This window comes from Vigna unguiculata, chromosome 8 (assembly GCF_004118075.2).
Source record: "Vigna unguiculata cultivar IT97K-499-35 chromosome 8, ASM411807v1, whole genome shotgun sequence".
In the NCBI taxonomy this organism is placed as follows: domain Eukaryota; kingdom Viridiplantae; phylum Streptophyta; class Magnoliopsida; order Fabales; family Fabaceae; genus Vigna; species Vigna unguiculata.
The window spans coordinates 5,305,803-5,318,553 of NC_040286.1; the positions used below are offsets into that span (position 1 = coordinate 5,305,803).

Here is a 12,751-nt window from a genome sequence, read left to right on the forward strand (position 1 = left end):
CTTATGCTCCATTTCTTGCATGTACACTCCATTTTTTCAATATTGACCACAAACTGTTCCAAAATCTGTGAAGCGTGCCTAACTTCAATATTTACCACCTGTGATCAATAACAACAAAAATATATGACTACTACATAAATAAATTCAAGCTTGCCATGAAGAAAGGTAATTTACCTTGGTATCTAGTGTCTTATTAAGCCTGATTCCTGCTTTAGTCTGTCAACAATTTTAGGGCACACTAAGCCTTTAATAGATGTTACCTTTGATCTATTTTTGGCCATCTCCTCATGATGTAAACACGAATGTGTGGCTGTTGCAGCCTTCTACATGAGACGTTTAAGATTTTTTCTGCGGAATTGCTTTCTAAAATTTGCATACAGGTGCCTAACACAAAATCTCTGGTCAACTCTAGGGAGAAGTTCTTGCATAACTGGTAGAAGACCTTATGTTTAAATATGAAAAACAATATTGTCAAAATTTTTATACTGCATGATGTTAAAGTGGAAATTAATTGAATTTAAACAACAAAAGTTATAGGAATAACCTTTTGTTGGTTTGATATAAAAGTGCATGATGCAGAAACTGTATCCCTACCAAGATCATTAATCAAAAGCTTCGAGAACCATCTCCACAAGTCCTTATTCTCAAATTCTACAATAACATATGATAGAGGTAGAATATGCTCATTCCCTTCTCTTCCAACTATTGTTAATAACTCACCACCATACTTGCATTTTAGAAAGCAGTCATCCAATCCAATGAAAGGTCTACAACATGTGAAACTATCTTTGCATGCCTTCAAACATGCATAAAATCTCTTAAATATGACTTCACCTTCAATGTTCTCAACATTTACCTTTACTATGGACCTTGGATTTTTTTCTCAAAAGCTTGTGTGCATAATCATATATTCTCCTATACTGTTGTGAAAATGACCCATCCACGTGGTCTCTAGCTATAACTTTAGCTCAAAAAACCATATTTCTAGAGATACATACGTTCTATTTCCTACTAACTTTGTCACGAATGTCCATGACCTTCATATTAGGGTTTTCTCTAACTATCTTCTCCATCTTCTTACTTAACCACTTTGCATTCATTAATTTGACGTTAAAATCTCTAGAACAAGTATGATCATCTATTATTTTTCTTAGTTGCCATGACTTCACTACAACCATATAACCACAATAAATATACCATTTTGCATTTTCCATTTGCTCCCAAACATTCATTGAAACCCTCTTCTTATCATTTTTTGCAAATTTCAAAATTTTCCTATTTGCTAATGCATAGGTTCGAATTGCTTTCGCGAATTCATGTTTCTTTGTGAAATAAGTTCTTATCTATATTTCTCCATCTTTTTTGGCATTGAAAAGGTAGGAAATGTCCCATAACTCCCAATATCAACATTGACTTTATCAGTGTTTGAACCACTAACCAATTCATCTGAATGCCGCTCAAAATTTAACAATCCCAAATCATTCCTTACTTCATCAAAATCTAAACCACTTTACTTTTGTTTTGTGTACCAACCTTCTCCAGCTGATACACTTTCAACTTCACATTCCACATTACCATCCCATGAATCACTATGTACATCACAATTAATGTTTACATCAATTAGACTTTCCTCATTCAATACTTCACTGTCACCTTCATACCCTCCCTTTTGCTAGATCTTCACCTACACCGTCACCATGGTGATCACCCTGAATTTCACACTGACATTCGTCAACAACCCTCTCCCCTAACACTACTTTAGTTGCAACATCACTTTTACCTTGATCCCCTTCCTTTGCCAACACTTCACTTGCACCTTTACCATGATCATAACCATCATTTTCACATTCACCTTCATCAACATCCCCATTCCCTAAGACTACTTCAGTTGTGACATCACCCTTACCTTCATCCCCATCCTTTGCTACTACTTCACCTAGACCATCACCATGCTCATCACCCTCATTGACACAATGATCTACATCATTAACCTCAAAAGGACCAACCGCCCCTATACCAGCACCCTCAATCATGTTTAATATCTCAGGTATAGTCATTTCGTGTACCACGTACAAATGAACTGCACCATTTAACCTTGTTAAGTTGACTATATGCATAGCCCTCTTATCATCACACAAAAGGTCCAACCTATCTTTTAAGACAGACCCACCTCCTAAACAGTACCACAACTCCTTTAGTGCTACATGTCCCAACTCTTTTAATCCAACAATAACCTCAAAATACCCCCACGTATCAGGGGAACAAAACCAAGTGATTGTTTCCCCATCATATTCCAATTTCTCATTACTAATAAAGTGACCCCTATAGTGAACCACCACTTCAAAATGGTCAACAAACATTCTATATCTACACCTGTATATATTGCCCCCAAAGTAAGTCATATATTACAATCTATACCAACATTGAACCATGTATTCAAATAGGGGACCACAACTTAAACAAATTTCAATGTCAAAAATGACGGGAACAGCAACATTAAAAAACACAATAGAAAAGCAATAAAACCTCATACCCAAACAACAAAACATCATAATCCCAACAAAAAACCCAAAACCCAACAACGCCCACAACCCTATACCTAATCAACGAAAACAACCAATGATCACTCACGAAGTCAACTGACACTCAACTTCAGGGTTGGCGGCCTTCGCTCAACCACAACCATGATCAACGACAAAGACGCTCTGAAAGCCTCAATCTCACTTTCACCTTCACGGCCTTGGGTCATTGTGACGGGATTCTAAAATTCCTAAATTCCTAAATTACCCCACGCAAAGCATTATTAAGTCCTCAAAATAATATATAAAGACACGTCAGACACTAAAAAACCAAGAATCGTTAATCATTTTAACATTGTTAACGATTAGGCCTACTTAATATAGATTTACAAAAAAAAAAGAACGAAATTGAGATCAATAAACATACGAGGACCAATTTGAGATTTGTAAACCAAAACAAGGACCAACAGAGTATTTTAACAAAAGTAATATTAAGTGAAAATAGTTTTTTTTTGAAAAATAGTTATAGTGAAAATGTAGAAGAAGAAAAATAGAAAACAAATTGAAAATAAAAAAACAGGCTTGGCCGGTGACGAAAGCGGTTACCAGCGAGTAGTGACGACAACGGTAGCTATTGGTGGTAGTAAGTTGCAGCTGAAAAAGACTAAAAGAAAAAGTGTTCTAAAGTTGTGTGTATTAGAGTAAGGTGAGTTTTAAAGTTTTGTTGGGCCAGGCCCAATTTTTAATTGTGTTTTAAACACAAAACAAATAATAAGGTTGATGCAATTAGGGTTTCTGCGTCGCTCCTATCATTCCCTTCTCCCAATTTGCTTTTATTTTTCTCCATGTAGTTGTCATCTTTCCTCTCCACCCAGTTTCTTCCACCATTGTCGTTCCGGTACCACCACCGCCAACCGCTATGCAAAAGATGAATGCCATGGACCGCCATGAGAAATCTGTTTCGCCATTGCCTTGTTATGGTAGCAGGTCAAAAAACCGCCACATGTTTCCACCATGGCCAAAATTGTATAACACTACTTGTCATACATAGATGTTTTTTCTTCTTTATGCATTAAATCAAACAAAATAATCAAGATATTTTTAGTAATTGACTAGTTCTTTTGGCATTAAACTAATTATTTAACAAATGATTACCTAGGAGCATGAAGACTTAAGTCAAGTTCACCCATTTGATATGTGCAAAGATATTTAAGGAATCGACAAAATCATCTTCTTTCAAAATTATCAGCAAATAAAAAATGGAAGGAATATGACATCAAGGAATTAGGCCATCAAATAATTGAAAAGCAAAATTCATAGGGAATTTTGTCTATTTTCATACCATTTGTAAAAAGTCCTTTATGAACACTTGTAGAAAGAAAATTGAAAACAAATTTCTACATAAGCTAAAGTTCAGTTATGAATAAGTTAATTGGTAAAAAAGTTATTTTTCGCTACCTCTTCATCATTTTCTTCATGGTTGCTACTTCCTCATCTATGGCTATCTCCAAAGTCATCATTTTTTCATACCTTTCTCTAATTTGTGGTTTGCTATTTGCCAAAGTTTTGCAACAAGCATACATAATTTTTGAAAAGAAACTACACCATTAGTTGAATTCTGAAGTGTATGACTTGATGTAATAATTTGAATTCATGTGACACAATATAAGATTTCAAATTTGTTTGTTAGTGTTGTTATTCAAATACAATACCTTTATTTTCTTGCTAGAGTTTCTTTCATTTCTCTTCTTCATGTATCTATGAATCTTTTCCTTCCTTTGTTCAACGGAAAGTTTTCCAACATTCACGGTAGAGTCCTCCAAGTGTGAAATTTCTTGTGCCAAAGTGTCAAAGCCCCTAGCAAATACCAGCTTCTGACTCTAAGTGCTTAAGAGGAATTGTAATCAAAGATCTTTTTCTTGTTTTGTTCAACACAAAAAAAGATGTTAGCCCACTCACTATGAAAAGTTGCACATTAACTTTAAAGAAACTATAGAAAGAGATGTAACACAACACCCTTGAAGTGTGTCTTTCTATCCAATGATAATGATACTTATTATCCTTTTTCTCAAGTCAAGAGGGGTTGCCTCATTTGACATCTCATCTATGTTTGGTAACTAGAAGTGACTATGAACCATACCTTAGCTTTATTTGAGGTTCCACAGTCACAAAATAACAATCCAATTTCTGAAACTAAATGATCAACTAGATTGTAACTAGAAACTTCTCCTTTTCGAGACCCTTCCTCTTTGTCACTAAGACATGCCTCCTCCACAGTCCGCTTCAAGTCTCTAATATAAAATATACCTCCTCCTTCTTGTGATGCAATGGAATTCACCTCCCTTTTTAGTTCCAAGAGTTTCATTTGAACTTCATCTTTCTTCATGCAGCTCAAAGAAATAGGTGTGTAATTTTCAAAGTTTTCGAAAACTTGTAGAAAAAGTCCATCGTTGTTAGAATTAACTGAAAAATTAATTCTATTATGTGACTCATTTGAAATATTATGATGGACCCAATTGTGATTTAATAAAATTTAAAGACCTATTGGTTATTATTATGGGAAGTGATAATAAAATAAAATAAAGATAAAATAAAAATCGACTTGATGAACGTTGGTTTATAAAAGGGATTGGGGTTCTATCTCTGGCCATAAGGTTCTTTTCATAGTAACCCATTAAGAATGTGTGAGAAGAGAAAAGAAAGGCAAAAAGATAAATGAGAAACGGTGATTGGATAGTACACAAAAATTACAATATAAATTGAAGAACATATATTCGCAGGATCTATTATGGATCAATGTTAGTGCTCTATTATGGATCAATATTAGTGTCAATTCCAAGGAATTGAATTCATGGTTATTTTCACTAATACATAAGGTTTCAAATAAACAAAAAGCACTTATGTATGTTTATAATTTGGTGCATTAACAAAGTGTATTTAATTAAATGGATGCATAAGTTTGTTGATTTATTTTAATTGACCGAATCAATGGACGAGTTTTATGAAATTATGTAACGTCCCATTTAATTATTAATCGAAATTAAAAGAAACGTCACACACGGATAAATCAATAGCGCAGTCCTGGGGTCTCATACACAGCCCCTACAAGTTCTAGGCACACCACGATGCCAAGGGAACAAGATAAAAGTCTAACAGGAGAATAGAATAGTAAAGCATAAGGCAATACATGGGCCATTGCCCTAAATAACCATGACGGGAAAAAATTAAACTTCAGCCCAGATGGCTAAGCAGCGGAATCGCCATTTCCTTGTGGACCACGAGAACCTCGCCCATTTGCTCCCATCAATCACATTGATGATCATCGCGAGAAAGAGTAGCCACATACAATACAACCATACAACAAAACGGGTAAGCTAGAGCCGACAACATATTCATCATACAGTCAAATATATTTTCACCATCCCACACTCATACAACATCCAAGCATGTTATGACTCTTCATTCAATACACTACGATTCGACTCAACTCATCCGGATACGTATATAACCTGGTCGGATTCAGCGGATGCTTACACCTGTGGTGGATACCTCTGCTCACCCCCGAGCTACTCACCCTCGAGCTATGTGTTACAAGTGTTACAATGAATCAATTTTCCCTCACCACAAGGTTAACCCTTAATGAATTTCAGGCCTCCTACTACTCTTACACAGGAGTCAGTCCGCTCTAGGTGAGACTAACTGACTCTTTAGAGGATCAGAATGCAACCTTACCTTGAATCCTTACCTAGTCATACAGATGGGGCACCACCATGGACACCCACTGACAGGGGCCATGGAATTACGTCCCGACTACTGAAGCGCAACCCTGAAAGTCTCACCTAGAGACCCCAAGGAATTATGCATTGACACGAACCAGCATACATAAACAACCAAGAATTTATACATAAGTTGCACATAAGATTTCAAACCAAAACCCATAACAAATCTCCATTTCTCATATGTTGAATCATTACCAACTCCTTATTCCCGATCATGAGTAAAGTGTTTCTCCTCATACCAACCATACCAAAGGTTTACCAACCACCAAGATTCATTATTGCTCATGCCAAGTTTGTGACCACACGCACATACATATGTAACCAACTTATCATATACAATTGATGTAGAGATCATGCCAAATTCATAATCCCCCCCACATATAATCTCCTCCCAACATGCATACTCATTTCCCCCCATACCATCACATAATAGTACAATAGAACACAGTTCAACCACCAAAAGACATGAAAACCTCAAACTGTCGCTCAGGCTGAGGAGCCTCGCCCAGGCGAGAGTCTCTCGCTCAGGCGAGTCCTCTCCGCCTAGGCGAGAGTTCGTGAATCTGGAACAGGGGCCTCCGCACGTTCTCGCTTAGGCGAGACTTGCCTCGCCTGGGCGAGACGCTCGCTTGCTCGAAATTGAGCGAGTCGCCTAGGCGACCATTTGCGCGAGAAGGTCTGGGCGAACCTCTGCTCACCTCGCCTGGGCGAGACGTGCTCGCCTGGGCGAGTTTAACGGTCACCGCCACTGCCATGCCTGTAACAGTCGTATTTTGCACATACCAACAACAACACCAACCACCGCAAGCAATCTCAACAGCATACAAGTTCAAGAATCATAAAAATGTACCGCAAAATAGTTTACAAACACATTAATAGCGAGGTTCTTGCTTTCCGTACCTAGACAAGCTAGCTGAAAACCTCGACACCCAAACTGTGGAGGACAAACAACTTCTAGGAACGGACTCGAAGTTGGAAAACAGTGTGAGAATGGGTCATTTCGGAACCTTAACAACAACTTACGAAAAACAGGCCAAGGAAGGAAACTACGAGTCTGAGAGCACTTACGTGAGCTAAGAACGACCAAACGGGAGGCGGACTGTCAACACAACGGAACCCTAACGAAGAGAGTGCGGCTGCGACTCTAAGCACCGAGGTAGAAGAAATCTGAAAAGTGTGGAATTAGGTTAGACTCGGGTGGCTTTATCTTTTGGGCCAGCCCTAAGGCCCAATAGCTCAAGGGCAGCCCTTAAAGCTTTAGGGCAGGAAATCTGGGCCTTACATTCTCCCCGACAACAAAAATTTTCGACCTCGAAAATGAAAACTTACCAGGTAAAAAGGTGTGGGTGTGATTTCCTCATGTCCTCCTCTAATTCCCAAGTTGAGTCACCTATCCTCCGATCCCAAATGACTTTAACAAGACTGACGACTTTTCCTCGGCGTTCCTCCACCTTACTATCCTCAAGAGCTTTGGGTGGTACTTCCACTGTGAGGTACTTTAACCACATACTCATAGTGACCATATCTGGACCTGAAGGCCGTCTTTTATACATCATCGTCCTTCACCAATATGTTGTGGTATCCTGACCGCAGATCAATATTCGAGAATACTGTTGATCCATGTAGCTGATCCATCAAGTCGTCGATTCTTGGAAGAGGGTACTTATTCTTGATCGTCATTTTTTTCAACTATCTGTAGTCCAAACACAGTCGTGAACTCCCATCCTTCTTCTTTACTAACAGCACTGGCGCTCCCCAAGACGAAGTACTGGGTCGGATAAACTGTTTCGCCATCAGTTCCTCTATCTGTTTCTTAAGTTCAGCCAGCTCCGCTGGAGCCATGCGGTAGGGAGCCATCGATACTGGACATGTCCCCGGCACTAGATCGATCGAGAACTCTACCTCTCTGCGGGGAGGTAACCCTGACACTTCCTCTGGGAACACATCCTCAAAATCCTGCACAACCGGTATTATTGATGTTATCTTTCTCTCTCCCACCTCCATACGAGCGAAGATTATGAAGCACTGTGCGCCACTCTGAATCTCTCGTGCCACCCCCTGCGGAGACACTGACTCAAACTCATCTGAGCCGGGAAACAACAACCTCTTCTCCCGACAATCTATCAGAATGTGATTGGCAGAGAGCCAATCCATCCCTAAGATCACCTCCAACTCCTGTAGAGGTAGGCAGATTAGATTTACTTTGTACCTGCGTCCCTCTACCTCTACTGGACACCTAGGACATAAGGACGACGTCCTGACCAAACCCGATGCTGGGGTAGACACAACAAGCTCACACTGCAGCTCGCGCACCGACAGACCCAACTGCTCCACACAAGCAATTGACACAAAGGAGTGTGTCGCTCTAGAATCATACAACACACAACATCTCATCCCAGAAATCACACAATAACCCATAACAAGGTTACCTAAACCTGTGGCCTCTACTCTGGTCATGGCATAGACTCTGCCCATCGCCTAAGGCCTGTTGCCTCTATCCCTCCTCTGATGCTGATGGGGAGTCTGAACTGGAGGGCGTGCTGCTGCCCTAGCAAGGGTGGGATAATCCTTCCCAAAGTGGCCTTCCTTGCCACAGTTGTTGCACCTGCGGTAACCCTCCATGCGTGGACAAGCACTCCTCAGGTGAGGGCCTCCACAAATGTAGCACTGAACTCGGCCCTGCGGTGGGGAAAAGCTCCTAGACCCCTGAGGCTGATGGTGGGGTCTGTCATATGGTCTCCTCCGCTCCTCATGCCTGGGCTTGGACCCAGACGGTCCACCGATCCTCTGAGGCGGCTGTGGCTGCTGTGGGCGCTGGCCTTCCACCTCGCGTTTTATCTTCTCCATCACCCTGGCCTTCTCCACCAGAGCGGCAAAATCCTTGATGGACAAGGGGGCTACCATCAAGCAGATATCACCGCGAAGGCCGTTCTCGAACTTACGACATCTCCACTCCTCGTCAAGTGGCTGTGTATAGAAGCGGCTGAGGTGCTTGAACCTCTCAGCATACTCAGTCACAGTCTTCCCTCCCTGGGTCAATTGGAGGAACTCCACCTCCTTGGCGTACCGGATGCTGTCTGGGAAGTACTCTGAGAGAAATCTCTCTCTGAAAGTTTCCCATGTCACTAGGTCATCCCTCTCCTCCAGGATGGATTTGGTGCTGATCCACCAATGCTCTGCCTCCCCTGTGAGCATGTACACAAAGAACGCCAACCTGTTCTCCGCAGGACACATCTTCGCATCATAAATGCGCTTCAGGTCCTTCAGCCATTGGTCTGCGACGTCAGGACTGGTCTTCCCATCAAACTTCGCTGGGTGGTGCTTCAAAAAATCCTTTAAGCTCCACTCCTTGACTGCAGGTCGTGGTTCAGGGCCAAACACATGGGCAACTGCCCTGTTCTCCTCCAGCTGGCGGAGGGCCTCCATATGCTGCCGATGAGCATCCTCGGCAGCTACCCTCGCAGCCTCCATCTGCTGCATCACTGCTTGCTGCTGCTCAAGCGACGCCGCCTGTCGCTGAATGGATGTCTCATGCTGCTGCATCATCGCAGCACTCTGCTGCGCCATAGCCACTACCATCGCCTTTATGGCTCTGGCGATATCATGTACGTCTCCCTGGGATGATTGCGAAGTCCTACGAGAAGGTGCCATAGTCCACTGGCACACAGAAAAATCACTTGGTTAGGCTCGATAAAGACCAGAATTTAACTAAGAACACTCAGAAGACACAAAGAAAGCTAAGCGGACCAGCATACATAAACAACCAAGAATTTATACATAAGTTGCACATAAGATTTCAAACCAAAACCCATAACAAATCTCCATTTCTCATATGTTGAATCATTACCAACTCCTTATTCCCGATCATGAGTAAAGTGTTTCTCCTCATACCAACCATACCAAAGGTTTTCCAACCACCAAGATTCATTATTGCTCATGCCAAGTTTGTGACCACACGCACATACATATGTAACCAACTTATCATATACAATTGATGTAGAGATCATGCCAAATTCATAATCCCCCTCAACATATAATCTCCTCCCAACATGCATACTCATTTCCCCCCATACCATCACATAATAGTACAATAGAACACAGTTCAACCACCAAAAGACATGAAAACCCCAAACTGAACGCATTCTCGCTCAAATCGTCGCTCAGGCTGAGGAGCCTCGCCCAGGCGAGAGTCTCTCGCTCAGGCGAGTCCTCTCCGCCTAGGCGAGAGTTCGCGAATCTGGAACAGGGGCCTCCGCACGTTCTCGCTTAGGCGAGACTTGCCTCGCCTAGGCGAGACGCTCGCTTGCTCGAAATTGAGCGAGTCGCCTAGGCGACCATTTGCGCGAGAAGGTTTGGGCGAACCTCTGCTCACCTCGCCTGGGCGAGATGTGCTCGCCTGGGCGAGTTTAACAGTCACCGCCACTGCCATGCCTGTAACAGTCGTATTTTACACATACCAACAACAACACCAACAACCGCAAGCAATCTCAACAACATACAAGTTCAAGAATCATAAAAATGTACCGCAAAACAGTTTACAAACACATTAACAGTGAGGTTCTAGCTTCCCGTACCTGGACAAGCTAGCTGAAAACCTCGACACCCAAACTGTAGAGGACAAACAGCTTCTAGGAACGGACTCGAAGCTGGAAAACAGTGTGAGAATGGGTCATTTCGGAACCCTAACAACAACTTACGGAAAACAGGCCAAGGAAGGAAACTATGAGTCTGAGAGCACTTTCGTGAGCTAAGAATGACCAAACGGGAGGCAGACTGTCAACACAGCGGAAACCTAACGGAGAGAGTGCGGCTGCGGCTCTAAGCAACAAGGTAGAAGAAATCTGAAAAGTGTGGAATTAGGTTAGACTCGGGTGGCTTTATCTTTTGGGCCAGCCCTAAGGCCCAATAGCTTAAGGGCAACCCTTAAAGCTTTAGGGCAGGAAATTTGGGCCTTACAAATTACATTTTTAAGGCATCCATTTTATTTGAATTAAAATTATGAAAATGCTATGTATGGTTAATAGCAATTAAATATATATATATATATATATATATATATATATATATATATATATATATATATATATATATATATATATATATATATAGTATGCGTCACTAGTTTTATTTATATACCCAAAGGTAGTAGGTGATTCTAGTTGATGCATATTTTAATTATCAATAATGTTATAATATGATTAGCATCATTATGTTTATGTTTGTGTATTAGTTGATCTCCCAAAGGAGAACATTAGTATGCATAGAATGATTGTTTATGTCTGAATCTCTATTTATGTTTAGTTTTATGACTCAAAGCATTAATGTTAGACATGTGTTAATTGCAGTCTTTGCTCCGGTATCTTTACATTCGCACACTACGTTTATTCCAGTCTTTAATGGGTTGAATTTCCTTGACTGGAGTGAACAAGTCCAATTTCACTTAGGTGTGTTGGATCTTGATTTAGCTTTTCAAGTTGAAAAGTCAGCTACTATTATGAATGTCAGTTGTAACGTCCCTACTGGAAATTACTTAAATAAAGTAAATAAAATACGAATTTAAAAACAAAACCTCATAATTTTATTATTGCCAAACGTGGGAGAATTTAAAACATTATTCAGTGCGCTAACATTTAAATAGAACCAAAGTAATAAAGTTGTTACAAGTTCCAAAATAGCAACTACGCGCAAATAATACATAAGGAAAAGTCTCTAATCAAAGATCCCCTACTATCCCTCTCTCCGCAGCTATGCATCCACAACATCACCTGGAATATCATCTATTCCCGTATGACAAGTCACATGATCATCGATAAACACAAACAGAAAGGGTGAGCTCTTAAATAATTAACATATAATTTCATAATATCAAAAGTACACCCAACTATTTTATTCTAATTAGTTCTTGGCCAAGACCTTAATACCCCAAGGCTTTTCAACCTTCAATTAACACAAATAGTTAGTCATGGACTCAAGATTTATAATGCTCACACGAACCTGTCCACTCGTGGTCCTACCTCTATGAACCTCCTCGCTAATAGTCCTGCTCTACAAATCTCCCCGCTCATAGTCCTGCTCTACGGACCTATTCGTCCGTAGTCCAACACACGTGATCCACCAGCTAACGAACCTCCCCGCTCGCAGCATCTCTCAACTGTGAGCACGGAACATATGAACCTATCCGCTCGTATCCCCACACGAGAGTAACAAGATATGAACCTCCCCGCTCATATCATCATGTGTTCAGCACCATCCACGAACCTACCCGCTCATGGCACAAAATCTCTTGATCCAAGTCTGCATCACTATTGCTTGGCGCTACCTAAGCCCCGCCAGGCAAAATTTCTGTACAGGGTCTATCGCTTGGTGGAGCGCACCTCACCGCTAAGCACCACGCGTTGCAGGAACCTCCAAGCTGCTCCTATCACCTAGCGCATACATCCATGCTACGAAAGG

General features: G+C 41.0%; 2 protein-coding genes across 2 annotated transcripts; both read right to left on the reverse strand.

The window, feature by feature from the left end:
- Nucleotides 1-7,987: 7,987 nt before the first annotated feature.
- On the reverse strand, nt 7,988-8,773 carry LOC114194285. Its single transcript, XM_028084412.1, has 3 exons — nt 8,720-8,773; nt 8,501-8,623; nt 7,988-8,404 (listed from the first exon to the last, which is right to left on the reverse strand). Exons 1-3 carry the CDS (start codon nt 8,771-8,773, stop codon nt 7,988-7,990), a joined length of 594 nt encoding a protein of 197 aa, XP_027940213.1.
- A 3-nt stretch (nt 8,774-8,776) lies between these two features.
- LOC114194286 lies at nt 8,777-10,727 on the reverse strand. The gene is made up of 5 exons (XM_028084413.1): nt 10,671-10,727; nt 9,785-9,955; nt 9,366-9,706; nt 9,200-9,281; nt 8,777-9,154 (listed from the first exon to the last, which is right to left on the reverse strand). The coding sequence occupies exons 1-5, from the start codon at nt 10,725-10,727 to the stop codon at nt 8,777-8,779; spliced, it is 1,029 nt and encodes a 342-aa protein (XP_027940214.1).
- Nucleotides 10,728-12,751: the final 2,024 nt, after the last annotated feature.

Bases quoted from the DNA above. Each gene is read 5' to 3' on its own strand.
- LOC114194285 (XM_028084412.1), bottom strand. From the start codon at position 8,773: ATGGGCAGAGTCTATGCCATGACCAGAGTAGAGGCCACAGGTTTAGGT. The intron at 8,624-8,719 runs GTTATGGGTTAT...TGTGTGGAGCAG, and splicing joins CCACAGGTTTAGGTAACCTT to TTGGGTCTGTCGGTGCGCGA. The intron at 8,405-8,500 runs GTAAATCTAATC...TGTCGGGAGAAG, and splicing joins TAGAGGGACGCAGGTACAAA to AGGTTGTTGTTTCCCGGCTC.
- LOC114194286 (XM_028084413.1), bottom strand. From the start codon at position 10,727: ATGGCAGTGGCGGTGACTGTTAAACTCGCCCAGGCGAGCACATCTCGC. The intron at 9,956-10,670 runs GTGAGCAGAGGT...TCTGTGTGCCAG, and splicing joins GCACATCTCGCCCAGGCGAG to TGGACTATGGCACCTTCTCG. The intron at 9,282-9,365 runs GTACGCCAAGGA...CAAGCACCTCAG, and splicing joins TACTTCCCAGACAGCATCCG to CCGCTTCTATACACAGCCAC.